The following is a 17,074-nucleotide window of genomic DNA, read 5'->3' on the forward strand; positions in this document are numbered from 1 at the left end:
TCAAAGTGCAACAGTGTTGAAAGTGGAAAATTGGCCTGGGCAGGAAGAGGGTGAAAGTGTCCTGTATTGAAGTGGTTAAGGCAAATCACATTTTTTACTATCCTAAACAAAAAATGCCTAAGGTCCTTCCTTCAAATGTCTATTTACCATATTAGTTAGGCAAATCAAATTTTAAACCCTTTTTATAATCATAAACAGGTTTCCCTTTGAAACACCTAAGGCAATATGTATTATAGTGAACAGATTACCTACAATTACAAACACTATAATCTGCTGTTGCCATTCATTCTATTAGTTTTATTAAAGTAAGGCTTTGTCAAATTAGATTTGTTACCAAATTGTTGTCTGTCCGGGCATATGTATCTATATACACTGTGCTGCTTGCTGGAGAGGAATGGGCACCACACCACTTCCCCTGCTGCTTCTTGAATATTCCCCCACCAGTCATCAGTGGGGCAGCTCTGATAAGAAAGTTGCTCAAAAGGACACAATGAAATCACCTGAATTATTTAAAAATCAATTACCTTCACCTAGTTATGGGAATTTGTCAAAAATAAATAGATGGGGAGGTGATGTGCTTCTCTTACTATGCATCTAATCCACTGAGTCTTAAAATTGTGTTTTTATTATAAAAATGAATGCAAAAAAAAAAGAAGAAAGAAATAGGAAAAAAACTCCTATGGTACAAATGATGTATCCTACAGAGAACCCAGAAAAAAGTTGTGAAAAAGTCTCTCAGTTGGCTCCCATTCTGCATTCTATCTACTACTATCTATTAGAAACTATAACATCCAGCTGAGCCTCGATTAGTCACAATATCTCTCAGGATTACTCCATCTACTCTATAAAACACACCTTTTCCTGCTTTTACCAAAGGTATCAACTATCAACAGAAAAGTAAATCAAAATCCTACAACCCAACATGTTCCACCATTGCGGGTTTTGTCAGGGGTGAATAAAGTGCAACATATAGAACAAGTATATAAAAAATTAGCAGTGTAGCACAGCAATGTAAATAAACAATCCAAAAAGTCCAATTGAGTGCATTAACAAATCCACTCTGCAAATATATGAAAATTTCTTCAGTGAAAAAGTGCACAACTTCAACACGACGACGCATGCTGCCACATGATAGGGCTTCTTCCAACTGAAGAAGCCCCATCACGTGGCGACACGTGTCTAGGGGAGGAGTTGAACTGTGTGACAGTCTGACCAGCATCGCGCCGTTGGAGGTGGTGAGCCGGAGGAAATTGTTTTCCAAGCATATGTTATAGATTATCTTGTAAGTGAAACTTTTAGTGGGGTTTAAATAGAGTGTTGTTACGGTACACACTATGTCTGTCCTTTTTATCTTGTTACATATCACCTGTCGGGAGCTGTGTGAAGTTTCTGCTCTATCGATGTAGAGAGGAGGAAAGGAGAGATTTACCCGATTTGAGTGAGACATTGGTTTCATTTGCATTGAGTGGGGAGCTATGAGAAGTCTCTATTCTATCGTTGTGGAGAGGAAAAAAGGAGAGATTTGCCAGATTTGAGTGAGATTTTTTTTCATTTGCATTGAGGTGAGCAGGCCCTTCACCTGGTGACGGATACTCACAGTGTGTGAAGATACTAGACACGGGGTGTTGAAGTTGTGCACTTATTCACTGAAGAAATGTTCATATATTTGCAGAGTGGATTTGTTAATGCACTCAATGGGACTTTTTTCATTGTTTATTTACATTGCTGCGCTACACTGATATTTTTTTATATATTCATTACAAGTGTTGTGGAATCACTTACACAGTGGCTGGCTGAGCGGCATCTGTTCAGATAGAAACATATTTCACATATATATAGATAAGATAGATATATAGAGGAAATTTTTATACTTACCTAATGATAGTTTTCCTTTCCTGATGCAATGACAGCATATACTTATGGGTAGGCTCCGCCCTCTACCCTATGCCAGGACCGGTTATAGGTCCTGGTATAGGGCAGGAGGCGGAGTAAGTCTCCTCCCTGCATTCTCGTAACTTAGTATCACTGCGAAGCCTTTTCGGGAGGGACCTATATGCTGTCATGCTTTGCATCAGGAAAGGAAAATTACCGTTAGGTAAGTATAAAATTTTCCTCTTTCCTGACACAGCATGACAGCATATACATATGGGGTGTACCAAATCACCAGACAAGACAGGTGGGTAATGCTGTACTATTTATCATATATATATATATATATATATATATATATATATCGCTGGTAGATTTTTAATCTACTCTTTATAGGTGAATTTAGTGGGTTATCTGTTTATACATAGTCAGATTTGCCTCTGTTCCAGCTTGGCTGAGTTGCATGTAGTTTCACACTGTACCTGTGGGTGTCGTTGTCACCATGGGTCGGTGTTGGAAAGGCAACACGTTGAAACGTATGAGTGCTCCTCTGTCCCGGAGATAACTCGGTGGAGGCGGTCCTCCGAGTTGCATTCTGGGAGAGGGACGCCATGTTTTAGGGTTAGTTTTCCTTCCACCTGCTGGCCCTCCTGGCCGACAGGTATGTGCTAGGAGTACTACCTCGTGGTCCTCCGATCGGAGGACCACGTAGCTGCAGCGTGTGGGTGGGCCCAGAGGTCTGTCTGGGGCCTACCAGAGCGGCAGAGGAATGGCCCTGGGCTGTCTGTCCTGCGGGAAGAAGCTGGACAGCTGAGAAGATCCCAGGGGAGGACCCGTCATGGAAGGATCATGCAGAGTGCTGGTCTGGAGAGGGGCCTGGTGACTCAGTTGGAGGACGCATCCTAAAGTAATCCTACCGCATAGTACTGCCGGGTTGGCTTAAAGGTTCTAGTGCTGTGTTTGCTGTTCATCGTAAACCATTACATCCTGTGGCAGAGGATCGTATGGGTTTTGTTCCAATCAAGTCTGTGGCAGAGACTTTTGTTCGTGCTGCGTACTGGCTGCTAGGTTAGTGAGAGAAACCTATCCAGGCGGGCAAAGATTCAACTCTACAGAGAGAGTATATTCATCTACAAGTTTCAATTCCTAATACTACACTAAGAAAAGGTATTTCAACTTCCCTGCAACTCTCCTTCTACCTCTTCCCTGCTACTTCCTTCAATCTACGTTTATTAAAGCATTGGAAAAGATACTCAAGTGTCCGGTGCCTACATTGTCTGGTGTTAAACTCAACGGGACCCTAGACCCAGTTCCGGTGAAATAGAGGTAATGAAGGTGACGGTAACAGCCCGCTATAAACCAGCAGCTCCACCGTGAGTTATTGCTACATGTGGGGGCATCATCCGAGATTTGTTAGCCGTCAACCTCCCGCAGCCCTGAGAAGTATTTCACCGGGAGTTTACGTTGGAATAAATTTCTGGACTTTGTCAATTTTTGGAGAGAAGAAGGGGTTAAGTTGCAGGACTTTATTTCTGACTGCGTAGGCTGTGGGTGAGAAGTAAAAGCCCGGGAGCTACGTGATCAGAAGAACAAGTGGGAGGAGCCTAGCCTACTTGTTGCCGCGTGGGACGCGTGTGTGTGTGTTTGGCGCCAGAGGAGAAGAGAGGCCTCGTGATCGCGCTGAGAAGATCAGAGTGCGGCCATGTCTTCTTTTCTGTTGATACCGTCCACTATGGGACCTAAGATGTTCCCTACGAGTAACGCTGCGGGTGCTATGCTGACCGGAACCTTGCTGACAGAAACCGCAGGGGAGGTTTGTTCTCTACACAGTTGGAGATATTGAAGGGCTGGGCATGCTTTGCCACAAGTGTGAAGGACTGGCCATACATCTCCATCCATTTGTTCGTTGTTTGCAGTGCGGAGAATATTTGTTCATAGTGGAGCAACTTACTATGTCGCCCCGTGCTTATCGGGTGGACTGGGCTACAGGTATTGCCATAGTGGAAGCTGCTACCACTGCTGTTGGAGAACAACAGGCCGTGATTTCACCTGTTGCCACCGAGAGTGTTCCTGAGGGAGATACCGCTGTCACTACTTCATCGGCGGACATCACTTTCATTTCCACGTCTACTACACCTATCCCCGTTGCACCTGTCCAGAGGAAGGTGGGATATGTAAAGGCTTCCCGCGGCCGTGGTCGAGGCCTACCCCAGGGACTACCCGAACCGGAGCCGGAGAAACACATGGATCCGGAGAAGTCCATGTCAGGAACGGGTGAGAGATCAAAGGAGGACATATCTGGGACTCTTTGTAAATATTTGCCAGCAGAAGAGTTGAGAGATTCGGAGATAGATTCCATGTCAGATCTCTCCGGTGATGATGATTTGTTTGAGACAATGTCACAGGAACTATTATGGGCTCAGGGCGAAGATGTTGCTTCTGCCTTGACTTTCTCAGAGTGGATAGCCCTGGATTCTGGGAAGACATCACCTTGTGTGAAGCCGCACAGTACTACCAAGGAGACATTGTCTAAAGTTGCAAATTTGCTTCCGACACCCGTCGGGTCTATGGTGAGCAAGTCACTGAACTTTTGTGTGCCTCCTGGTTCAGGGAAAAATAGATCTTTGCCTAAACTTGCACGTTTACAGAGAGTGCTTAACAAACGTTTTCCCACAGAATATGGTCTGGAGATTCCCTATGTTACTCAGGAAATTATGCAGGAAATTGAGGCCAACTGGGAACTGTGGTACAGTGAAGCTGTTTTGGACTATTTGTCTGTGCCAAAACCTTTCCGGAAAATTGGATGTTCTTTTGCCGTGTATGAACGCTTCAGTGGATGTTTCCTATACTGGAACTATGGTCGGCACATCTATGCTGACAAAGTGGTCATTTGCAGACCCGGAAAAGATGACATCGTGTACTTTATCACTACAGTGAATAAACTGGGAAAGAAACTGACATTGCCAGATCCTCGGTTTTATTGGTGATTATGAACAAAGAACTTTGGGGTGTATAGTTAGACATTGTCAGTGTTTAGAGATCTTCGTGGTCAAGAGATAATGTTCATCTCAGCGTTTCTAAATCCAAAGACTCTTTGCTAGCTGGATTTTCTTTATTGAAAAGATGTGATTTTCCTAAAAATAGTGATGGACTTCTCAAGTTACTTCAGTTTGTTTCATTAAAAGGAAAAAATATATGGGAAGAGAGTGTCATTCTTATTTTCGAATAAGACTTTGCTCCTAAACTGTTTATTCAGGGTACTGTACATATTTAGTGTGTGTCTAACCTTGTTTTTTTTAGGAGCAGTTGGATCTCCTATCAAGCTGTTAGGCTTTTCAGCTAGATAGACAGTGGGGTTGTGACAGTCATAATGTGATTTTGTTTGCGGATGTGAACATATTGTTGTATAAATGTTGAAACTGTAATATCTTTATACTGTCTTTTCTTCTTCCTTGCCCTTATCCAAGTTTTGAGTTCAAATACCTACTCTCAGGCTTGGGAGATTATTTTGACAGACGTTAAGGACAACGTCTATTGTAGTGGGGGAGTATGTAGCGCTGGTAGATTTTTAATCTACTACTTATAGGTAAATTTAGTGGGTTATCTGTTTATACATAGTCAGATATGCCTCTGTTCCAGCTTGGCTGAGTTGCATGTAGTTTCACACTGTACCTGTGGGTGTCGTTGTCACCATGGGTCGGTGTTGGAAAGGCAACACGTTGAAACGTATGAGTGCTCCTCTGTCCCGGAGATAACTCGGTGGAGGCGGTCCTCCGAGTTGCATTCTGGGAGAGGGACGCCATGTTTTAGGGTTAGTTTTCGTTCCACCTGCTGGCCCTCCTGGCCGACAGGTATGTGCTAGGAGTACTACCTCGTGGTCCTCCGATCGGGAGGCCCACGTCGCTGCAGCGTGTGGGTGGGCCCAGAGGTCTGTCTGGGGCCTACCACAGCAGCAGAGGAATGGTCCTGGGCTGTCTGTCCTGCAGGAAGAAGCTGGACAACTGAGAAGATCCCAGGGGAGGACCCGTCATGGAAGGATCATGCAGAGTGCTGGTCTGGAGAGGAGCCTGGTGACTCAGTTGGAGGACGCATCCTAAAGTAATCCTACCGCATAGTATTGCCGGGTTGGCTTAAAGGTACTAGTGCTGTGTTTGCTGTTCATCGTAAACCATTACATCCTGTGGCAGAGGATCGTACGGGTTTTGTTCCAATCAAGTCTGTGGCAGAGACTTTTGTTTGTGCTGCATACTGGCTGCTAGGTTAGTGAGAGAAACCTATCCAGGCGGGTTAAAGATTCAACTCTACAGAGAGAGTATATTCATTTACAAGTTTCAATTCCTAATACTACACTAAGAAAAGGTATTTGAACTTCCCTGCAACTCTCCTTCTACCTCTTTCCTCTGCTACTTCCTTCAATCTACGTTTATTAAAGCATTGGAAAAGATACTCAAGTACATTGTCTGGTGTTAAACTCAACGGGACCCTAGACCCGGTTCCGGTGAAATAGAGGTAATGAAGGTGACGGTAACAGCCCGCAACAAACCAGCAGCTCCACCGTGAGTTATTGCTACATATATATATACAGTGGGGACGTAAAGTATTTAGACCCTCTTAAATTTTTCACTCTTTGTTATATTGCAGTCATTTGCTAAAATCATTTAAGTTCATTTTTTTCCTCATTAATGTACACAGCAGCACCCCATATTGACAGAAAAACACAGAATTGTTGACATTTTTGCAGATTTATTAAAAAAGAAAAACTGAAATATCACATGGTCCTAAGTATTCAGACCCTTTGCTGTGACACTCATATATTTAACTCAGGTGCTGTCCATTACTTCTGATCATCCTTGAGATGGTTCTACACCTTCATTTGAGTCCAGCTATGTTTGATTATACTGATTGGACTTGATTAGGAAAGCCACACACCTGTCTATATAAGACCTTACAGCTCACAGTACATGTCAGAGCAAATGAGAATCATGAGATCAAAGGAACTGCCTGAAGCGCTCAGAGACAGAATTGTGGCTAGGCAAAGATCTGGCCAAGGTTACAAAAAAATTTCTGCTGCACTTAAGGTTCCTAAGAGCACAGTGGCCTTCATAATCCTTAAATGGAAGACATTTGGGACGACCAGAACCCTTCCTAGAGCTGACCGTCTGTCCAAATTGAGCTATCGGGGGAGAAAAGCCTTAGTGAGAGAGGTAAAGAAGAACCCAAAGATCACTGTGGCTGAGCTCCAGAGATGCAGTCGGGAGATGGGAGAAAGTTGTAGAAGGTCATCCATCACTGCAGCCCTCCACCAGTCGGGGCTTTATGGCAGAGTGGCTCGACGGAAGCTTCTCCTCAGTGCAAGACACATGAAAGCCTGCATGGAGTTTGCTAGAAAGCACCTGAAGGACTCCAAGATGGTGAGAAATAAGATTCTCTGGTCTGATGAGATCAAGATAGAACTTTTCTAATTCTAAGCAGTATGTGTGGAGAAAACCAGGCATTGCTCATCACCTGTCCAATACAGTCCCAACAGTGAAGCATAGTGGTGGCAGCATCATGCTGTGGGGGTGTTTTTCAGCTGCAGGGACAGGATGACTGCTTGCAATCGAGGGAAAGATGAATGCGGCCAAGTACAGGGATATCCTGGATGAAAACCTTCTCTAGAGTGCTCAGGACCTCAGACTGGGCCGGAGTTTTACCTTCCAACAAGTTTTACCTTCCAAGAAGGAGTGGAGTGAGCCCTAAGTTCCGCTGGGTGTTCCAGATTCTTTGCAGTATAAGCTCTCCGTATGACCTTAACTAGCCACGATGCCAGTGTCCTTGTGGACACTGCCAGCCCTTTTCTACTTCCTTCTGGAATGACCACTTCTTCCTCCCACTCGAGTGACTCTCTAACCGCCTTCACTAGAGGTTGTACTGAGGAATATCTGAACCCTACGCTGCTGTCTTCTTGCTGGGATTCCTCTCCAGAACTGGAGCCTGGGTATAGTTCTCTTACTCTTTAGGCCCTCGCTATTCCCCCTAGGTTAACTGGTTGTGGCTGTCAAGTCCTGTAGTGACTCTTTGACCGTCTGTCTGATCATCTGGACCATATCAGCCCTCTCGGCCTCTTTATCCACCGCTGCATCTAGCAGGCAGGTTTTCCACAGCATTTTTCCTGTAAGGGCCCTTTTCCCACATCCCATACAGAGCTCATCTCTGGGTTCCTCTTCCTGTCATGTGTATTCTACTCTGTGCCAACCTCTCAGAGCTTGAGCCATGGTGATGTCACATCTCCTTGCTCTTGGAGGGGCGTTGCAGCTGATGAGGGCTGAAACAGATTACAGCCTATCAGTTTTATGCACTCTTTTTTAGGATGTCATATAGACATATATACCTACCTGCCCTCACCTTAGAATATGTGGCTGGTCTCTAGGAGAGCTCATCTTACATCTAGAATTTACAGATAGTGCTGACTCAGTCATATGTCACAACATCGATACTGAAATCTTTGACTTTGTATGTCTCCTACCTGTCTCCCAGACTCGATTCCTGTGGCGCCCAACAGGTTCACGCTGGTGCACTTGTGCTTTCGTTTGCTGCGCACTGCACTTCCTCTTCCTCTGTCATTTGACTGCTAGGGGTTGGTGAGTCTCCTCCTGCGGCTTCCTGAGCCACCAATCACGTCCTTTCCACGACAGGAAGTGCCTTGGTTGCCATCTTACTACACCCGGAAGTCATTTTTGAGACTTCCTGTGCCGTTCTGCCCACTGGAAGTGGCGTTTCCGCCACCTTGCTCCACCCGGAAGTCGTTTCTTGAGACTTCCTATGCCGTTCTGACCACCAGAAGTGGCGTTTCCGCCATCTTGGTCCACCTGGCAAAGCTGCTAGTGCTCTGTAAGGTTGTTCTTTGTTTGCTGATGTTTTCAGATGGCTCTCCCAGACCAGATGCCTGCACCCCCTCTTTCCTGGATCCTGAGGGGGGAGGCCTCCCCCATATAGGCGTTCATGTCTGCCCGTACAGCGAGGAGCTTTGACACAGGAGAGGCTTGAACCTGTGCGGCTTAGCCAGAAGCGTCTGGCAAGGTGAGGGAAAAATAAAAATCCTGCTTTTAGCAGTAGCATAACTGGCTGTAGCAGTGAGGAAAAAAAAGAGAATGCTGCAGGCAGGGAGGAGACTTACTTATATAGTATAACCGGTCCTGACATAGGGCAGGGGGAGGAGCCTACCCATACGTATATGCTGTCATGCTGTGTCAGGAAAGATAGATATAGATATATATAGATATATCTGTATCTATAGATATAGATGTCCCAATATCTATATCTATATATATCTATATAGATTTTTCACGATTTTCTGTTTATATATTTTTTTTGTATATTTTTTCACGATTTTCTGTTAAAAAATTTTAAGAATTTATTTGTGCTGATTGGTTTCTATGGTAATATAGAAAAAGAAGTCAAAGCCACAAGTCTAATAAATATGGTGATGTCACCACATCACACACGTGTATGTGACAGCACCGCACTATGCACGTTACGTACACCCATTATGACATTGCATGTGTGTGCCAGCGCCACGCATACTGGAGCATATGATGCATTTCCTATTGCATTATTTATTGACTTACATTCTATCTGGAGGATATGTTCACATGTGGATCTGTTCACATGTATGCAAATTGGATGCACTTTGAACCGCATTGGATTCGCATGACATGTTAACTGGCAGCCTTTTTTATGGACCTGGTTCACATATATGCGGTGCAGCAGCAGGCCGAATTCGCTGCAGATTGAGAAAGAGTAGTTAGTGTTTTCTGAGCGATGTGGTGCGCTTCAGATGCAAATTCCAGGCTCATTGCCGTCTATGGGAACGCATCTGAATCGCAAATCTGATCAGTTTTGAACACATTTGATCCAAAAAAAAACAGTGTGGGGGTCTCCTGCAATCCATAACGGACCCTTTTCGGTCTGGTACGGATTTTAAGTGAAACCCCACGTCACAATTTCTTTTTAAATCGGTGTGGGGTCCCCCCTATTCCTTTAGGTCTGGTATGGATTTTGAGGGGAACCCCCATGCCAAAATAAAAAAAATGACATGGGGTCTCCCCCAAAATCCATACCAGTCCCCTATCCGAGCATGCAGCCTGGCAGGCCAAGAAGGGGGGGGGATAAGTGAGCGCCCCCCCCCTTCTGAACCATACCAGATCACATGCCTTTGCCCCCTATGTTAATGGGGACAAGAGCTTCTTCCTCCCAACTCTGGCCAGTTGTTGTGAGGGTATACAGGCAGGGGGCTTATTAGAATCAGGAAGCCCCCTTTAACAAGAGTGCCCCCAGATCCCCATGTGAATCGACCCAACATGCACCGGCCGATTATGTCACAAGGGGGCGGTGCCACCAGGTTCCCCCTCCCTTAGCTTTTTAAGAACTGTTAGGTGACAGAAGCAAGCAGATGGCTGGAGCCTTTGGGGCGAGTGGAGCTGTTTTCTTTTTTCGGGTCGGCAGTGGCAGCAGGCGTCGTGATTGACAATGGATTTTCATGGGGGAAATTGTTTTAGTTTTTTTTCATAAAGGAATTGTCAAAAACTGTCTCAGTGTTTTTATTTCTTTTTGACACTTTTTTTTGGTGAATGATTTACGTCGGCAGAATGGCTGAAGCAGGCAAAAGGGCGTACTCGTACGACCCTTTGAATCTGCCACCTAGCGGGCGCATACGCGCCCGCCGCGCACTGTCAGAGCATGCCCGTGAGTCCCACGAACTCGATTTTGCTGCTATTGCTGCGAGGAGAGGCAGAACAGGGAGATGCCTATGTAAACAAGGCATTTCCCTGTTCTGCCTAGCAACATGACAGGGATCTACTGCTCCCTGTCATCGGGAGCAGTGATCTCTGTCATGTTGTAATGAGCCCATCCCTCCTACAGTTAGAACACACCTAGGGAACACACTTAACACCTTGATCGCCCCCTAGTGTTCAACCCCTTCCCTGCCAGTGTCATTTATACAGTAATCAGTGGCTATTTGTAGCTTTGATCGCTGTATAAATGTCAGTGGTTCCAAAATAGTGTCAAAAGTGTCCTCCATAATGTCGCAGTCCTGATAAAAATCGCAGATTGCCGCCATTACTAGTAAGAAAAAAAAAAGGAATGCTATAAATCTATCCCCTATTTTGTAGACACTATAACTTTTGCGCAAACCAATCAATATACACTTATTGCGATTTTTTTACCAAAAATATGTAGAAGAATACATATCGGCCTAAACTGTGGAAGAAATTCGTTTTTTCTTTATAAATTTTTGGGGGATATTTATTATAGCAAAAAGTAAAAATATTGATTTTTTTTTCAAAATTGTCTGTCTTTTTTTGTTTATAGAGCAAAAAATAAAAGCCGTATATGTGATCAAATACCACCAAAAGAAAGCTCTATTTGTGGGAAAAAAAGATGTCAATTTTTGGGGTACAACATCGCACAACCGCACAATTGTCAGCTAAAGCGACGCAGTGCCGAATCACAAAAAATGCTCTGGTCAGGAAGGGGGTAAATCCTTGCGAGGCTGAAGTGGTTAAACAGCCATAGTTCACCTTGTAGTCAGAGGGACTATAGCCTCGTACACATGATCGGATTTTCTGCAGATAAAACCTCGGACTTTTGTCCGAAGGGCGTTGGCCCCAGACTTGTCTTGCATACAAACGGCACACAAATGTCGGCCAACAAACACGAACGTAGTGACGTACTACATGGTTTTCAGCTCCTTAGCGCCACCTTCTGCTAATTTCATGTTAGTAGAAGTCTGGTGAGTGTTGATTCGCGCTTTTCATTTTGCGCCTTTCATTTTGCGCTTTTCATTTCGTTTCTGAACGGCCATTTTTCAACCAGCCACGTTGTGGAATCGGAGGAGATAACGTGTTATTTATTATTGGCCTTGGAGTTATTGCTTTGACCCAAGTCCAGTCCAGGAACAGGAGGAGGAGGATTTCTTGTAAAAATGCTTGCAAAAATTGCTTGCTTTTTTAATCGTGACCAATTATGTCATATGCCTTTGCTGCGGGAGCTCCAGGAGAATAATCCATATGATTTTCGGAATTATCTCCGGATGACGGACCCCTGATTTCACCAACTCTTGGCATTGGTGACCCCCTATATTAGGAAGCAGGACACATGCATGAGGCTTTTATTTTATTTTTTGGTTGAATAATGATTTGATTTGGTATATTTTCTATATTTTTGGATGCATAGGATTCACTTTTTGGTTAAGTTCTATTGGCAGATAGCATGTCTAATGTTATTTGTTTTCTTTTTTTAATGCACAATAAAAAAATTGTGTAGAATAATACTTGGCTATGTATTTTACTCCAAGTGACAGTTTGGGAGTAGGCAGTTTTATTTGAAAAAATACAATGTAAAATTAACAAGGGACACCAACATAGTTGTATCTTTGATCTCAAAAACTACAGGATAATGGTGTTGTGGTAACTTGCACCAACAAAAAAAAACAAAAACAAGCATAAGAATATTATTCTGGATATCACTAGAAAAAAAAAGCCTTTGAAAATACGTTTGCAATAACTCCATCAGTATCTACAGCAAAGCAGCTTCATTATTATCCCATTAAATAAGAGAATTGTGCGCTACATTTCGAGATTTCATAATTTGCCACATCACGAATGTTAATTCTCCATTATGAATGCTAATTTACAAGACCGCTTCTGGCTCGTCCATGCTTCCGAGCATGCGTGTTTGTACTTTGGACTTTTCTCTGACGGACTTGTGTACACACGCTTGGAAAATCCGACAACAGACATTTGTACGCGGAAAATTTTCAAACCTGCCATCCAACATTTGTCTGCGGAAAATCCAACAACAATTGTCCAATGGAGCGTACAAACGGTCGGATTTTCCGCCAACAGCCTGTCATCTCACATTTCCCGTCGGAAAATCCGATCATGTGTATGAGGCTTAAGAGCCTGACTAACTAAAGGAATTGAGCACGTTTCCTTTCTATGGTAAATGGTCATTTAGCTTAGTGGTAGAGGTGAAGCTGTTTTCATTTCAATCATTCAGTTACGGTATGGTTATGCAAAAATCTTTTTTTTTCTTTTATTTCCTTTGCATGTGATATTTATTATTATTATTATTATTATTATTATTATTATTATTATTTAACACAAACACAGGTTCACCTTATTTACCAAGGGAAGTGTAGTCTTCTATTCCTTTTTAAAGTTAACCCAAATGTGCTGTCATTTTGGAGCATTAATGCCAAGGAAGAGGGAATGTTTGGTAGAATAGGAAAGGGTTAAAACTCTTATCGAGTTACTTTCTCTGTGTCCCTCTGGGGAGATTTCCCATCACTTCCTGTTCTGGAGACACAATTTAAAATGAGAGAAAATCTCCCCAAAATGACAATAAAAACACTAGTGCGACTTGTCATGCGCCCTAACAGTTCAAAGTTGCATGACAATTCGCACCCCATTTGTGGCAGTGGAACTGTTAAAATCGATGTGACTCAAGTCGCAATGACTTTAAAACAAGTCGCAATGACTTTAAAACAAGTTTCCTGCAGCATGAGTTGCAGGAAAGCAAGTTTCCTGCAATTTCAGTGCGACTTGCATTGACATCTGTTAAATGAAGCTGCACAGATGTCAGCTGCACATGAAATTTGATAGTCAGATTTGGCGTTGTGCTGAAGTAGCGCGACTTCAAACCTGCACAGGTGTGAATTTAGGACTTACTGGGACACTGTGATGAACCTCATCAGCAGAGGCAGAAATAAACATGTCAGAAGGTCTAATGCTGGTCATAGATGGTTCAAATCTTGGAAGGTTCAGCAGGGACCAGCCAAGATTCCATCCATGTATGGGCAGGCTGATTGTACCCAAGTCAATCCATCGATCGACTTGGGTACAACAAGAATGTTGGATTTCTCGTATGTGATTATTGCCAGTGGGCAATTGTCTTTCCTTCACTCCATGGTTGCAGGAAAAAAATTGCATCATCTATTGCCTGCCTAACTCTTCCACCCTGAAACTAAACATTTTATTTGCCTTTTACATACATTTTAGGTCTGGGGGAATCCCTCCCATGGAGCTATTGTGTTCTCCCGCTGGGAAAGAGGGGTGGTAAGCCTTCCCTGTCTGGAGAACATGAGGGGGGGATTTACTAAAACTGGAGCACTCAGTTTTAGTAAATCCAATCAGCTTCTAACATTAGCTTGTTCATTTAAAGTATGACTAAGGCCCCTTTCACACAGGGCATGTCCGTTTTGATGGACTCCGCTTTGCTCAGTGGGGGATCAATCTGTTGATCTCCACTGAGCAGGCGGATGACAGGTCCGTCTCCACTCACTATGCTTAGACAGACCTGTCAGAGCCCCGCTCTTCTCTATGGGAGAGTGGATGAAACCAGATCCAGACGGATGGAAAATAGAGTCTCCATCCGTCTGGATTTGTCGGACAGGATCGGATAGCAGCGGATGTCAGTGGACATGTCACAGTTGACATGTGTCGCTCCATAGAGGTGAATGGATCGTCCGATCTGGTCCGCCTGAAAAACAGAAGACGGACCTGATCGGAAAGCCCGTGTGAAAGGGGCCTTAAGTCAAAACTTTTTTTTCATTTTGGACAGAATAGAGAGGAATTGGAACACCTGTCAGTTTTTATTGCTGTCTGTGCCCCCATTAGGCAGATTTACTCTCTTTATTTGTTTTGTTTACCATTATCATTGAAAATGAAAGTAAAAGAAAATCCCAAATTTTGGGGTGTCCCCAGAAAAGTAATAGAGGGGAAATCTTCCAATGGGGACACAAGTTCTGGTGACCTGGAGGTCCCCAAGAGATTTCTTTAATTTGCAGGGATTTCCTTTCACATCCTTTTTGGTTATGGGACAGGAAGTGAAGGGAAAGGGTTATAACCCTCCCTTCCTCTATCCAAAATGAAAAAAAAAGTTTTGCCTATAGTACTACTTTAAGCTTTGACAATAAAACCTGAAAGCTGATGCATAACTGCACCAGATTTTGCCCCATGCAGTTTTATTAAATAACCCCCACAGTGATTTTAAAAGAATGAGGGGAAAATGTGATAAGAAAAAAAGCACAATACTAGTACTTGTACTAATAGCAATCATTCATCAAGGATCTGCCATTACTCTGCCTGCTGTAGGCTGATCATCTCAGAATGGTTATTGTAGATTACCGGTACTTTTATTTGTTCCTCATTTCTGCTGCTTGCACTAAAGTTGGTCATACACAGATTTTCATTCAAATATTCGTATGGAAATTCAGAACATCCTTTCCCGCAATCACTGAGCCAACTAATATTGTTCAAAAGACCTTAAAATTCCATCCAGACCTGCTACTTAAATGCAATCCCAGGTGTAGTAAACAGATTTCATTACAATATATATGATTTTTCCTGAACAAATAACACATTTACACTTTTATTAGTTTGAGAAAAATTTTCCATCCTGCTCCTTCAAATTTTTTTTTTCACTATGGTTTAAGCACACTTACTATTAGAAAATTGAACTCTAACTAACAAAAATCAAACTGCATTCTAACACAAAAAAAAAAAAAAGTAATTAAATTCTGTTTGTGTATGGCCAGCTTAAGTCATCTGTGTGATTATGAAATGTTTGGAGTGACTTTAATCAGTCATCATAGAGAATGACTGGTGATTCTTTCATAACAGATGGAGCACTTACAGGACGTTATTGCATCTTTGTCTGTGATTTACCTATTTACAGTGATCAGAATACATCAATGTTAACTTCCAATTTTTTATCCCTATAACATTGTTTTCCTATTATAGTCATGCACACTTTATAGCCACATTCTCCTACTATACCACAATAATCATTCTCTAAAACTAAAACATAAGTGGGCTCATTTCAAATATCAGGGAAAAGAGCAAAAATGATATCGAAAGTGCAATAAACCATAGCAACCAATCAGTAATGATTATTCATTGATCTGGCAACAAATAACATAAAGCTGAATGGGTGAACATAAACTGAAAGGGATACAACAATTTACACATTGTCAATGCTTTATTTACTTCTGAATAAGCTATAGAGGTATCATTACTAATAAATTAAATCGTTTTAAATTAGTTCATATTAATTAATTGCTAATTTTATTTTTTTTAATAAACATTGAAAAAAATAAATGGGGATATTGAAAAAAATGCTGTAAAATGAAATGCAAAGCAAAGAAAATAAAGTCAACGGATTGAAAATAAAATGCTAAATAATATAAATGTCTTTGCAGTGCAAAATTAAAAAAAAAACTTGAGCAAGAGTGCAGCATTGAAAAAAAATGATAAAAAAATAGAACATGATTGGTAGTTCTGGACCCCTGCTCCGCTTTTACTTAGTTTTCAATGTAAAATTATTTTTAAAGCATCTGCTCTGTCCTTATTTTTTTTATGATGTACTTCAATTTTATTTTTGAATTAGGTAACTAGATGAATGAACCACTCAGACAGCATAAAGATGAATATCACAGAAAATCAGTAAGCATGTACATCAGGTCTGGTCTACAAAGTATCCACCAGTGCAGGTGTGAAATACAATTGTCTATTGCATAGAACAGAAAGCCGCAGAGCTTACAGCTAATAAGCCCCCTTACCAGAATGGCCTCAGCTTGTTTAGGGTCGAGTTCAGAAACAGCCCTTCTGAAGCTTTTCCCAGCAGATCCGGAGATATTTGGTGTCGGCATCACTACTCTTTTAGAAGTGACTTGTGTGCACCTGCTCCCAGCCCCAGCTATATAGAGCCAGTCTGACGTCACCGCTTCCCCCCCCACCACAAGCCTGAGGGAGGAGGCTGGACACTGGTCCTCTATCTAGCACATCTCATCCATACCTAGTGCAACCTGCAGAGTATTTCGCTTTGCCTAACATTTCTGTCTGATTTCTGCAGATCATCCCTTAAACAGAGCTGTGCAGATCATTCCTCCTGCCAACTTCATAGAAGGGTAGATATGCACTTGCCCCATGTAAGCATAGATGAATCCTTATTTGCACTACACCTCTACTAATACATTGCAGCTCAGTAGATGGACAAAAACGCATTGAATTACAAGTATCTGTACAATTGCACCACTGTTCCATGGCATATTTCATCTAGCAAAGGAAAACACCTACCAGATGTGTAAATCTGTAAATGTAGCTTTAACAAAAACCTGTTATGATGATGTTTGTTGCTTGGTTGTTATGTTAAACCTACAGCT

The 17,074-nt window shown here is 42.6% G+C and overlaps 1 protein-coding gene across 2 annotated transcripts in view; it reads right to left on the reverse strand.

Moving 5' to 3' along the window:
• The window catches only part of TH (tyrosine hydroxylase), a 159,117-nt gene extending 142,524 nt beyond the window's left edge, over positions 1–16,593 (reverse strand). For both annotated transcript variants that reach the window (XM_073604708.1, XM_073604707.1), the window contains exon 1: positions 16,472–16,593. In XM_073604708.1, the coding sequence (XP_073460809.1) occupies positions 16,472–16,561 (90 nt within the window). In that variant the 5' untranslated portion in view covers positions 16,562–16,593. The remainder of the gene's footprint in view (positions 1–16,471) is intronic.
• Between the last annotated feature and the right edge of the window lie 481 nt (positions 16,594–17,074).

The sequence above is a fragment of the Aquarana catesbeiana genome, linkage group LG11 (assembly GCF_042186555.1).
Source record: "Aquarana catesbeiana isolate 2022-GZ linkage group LG11, ASM4218655v1, whole genome shotgun sequence".
Lineage (NCBI taxonomy): Eukaryota > Metazoa > Chordata > Amphibia > Anura > Ranidae > Aquarana > Aquarana catesbeiana.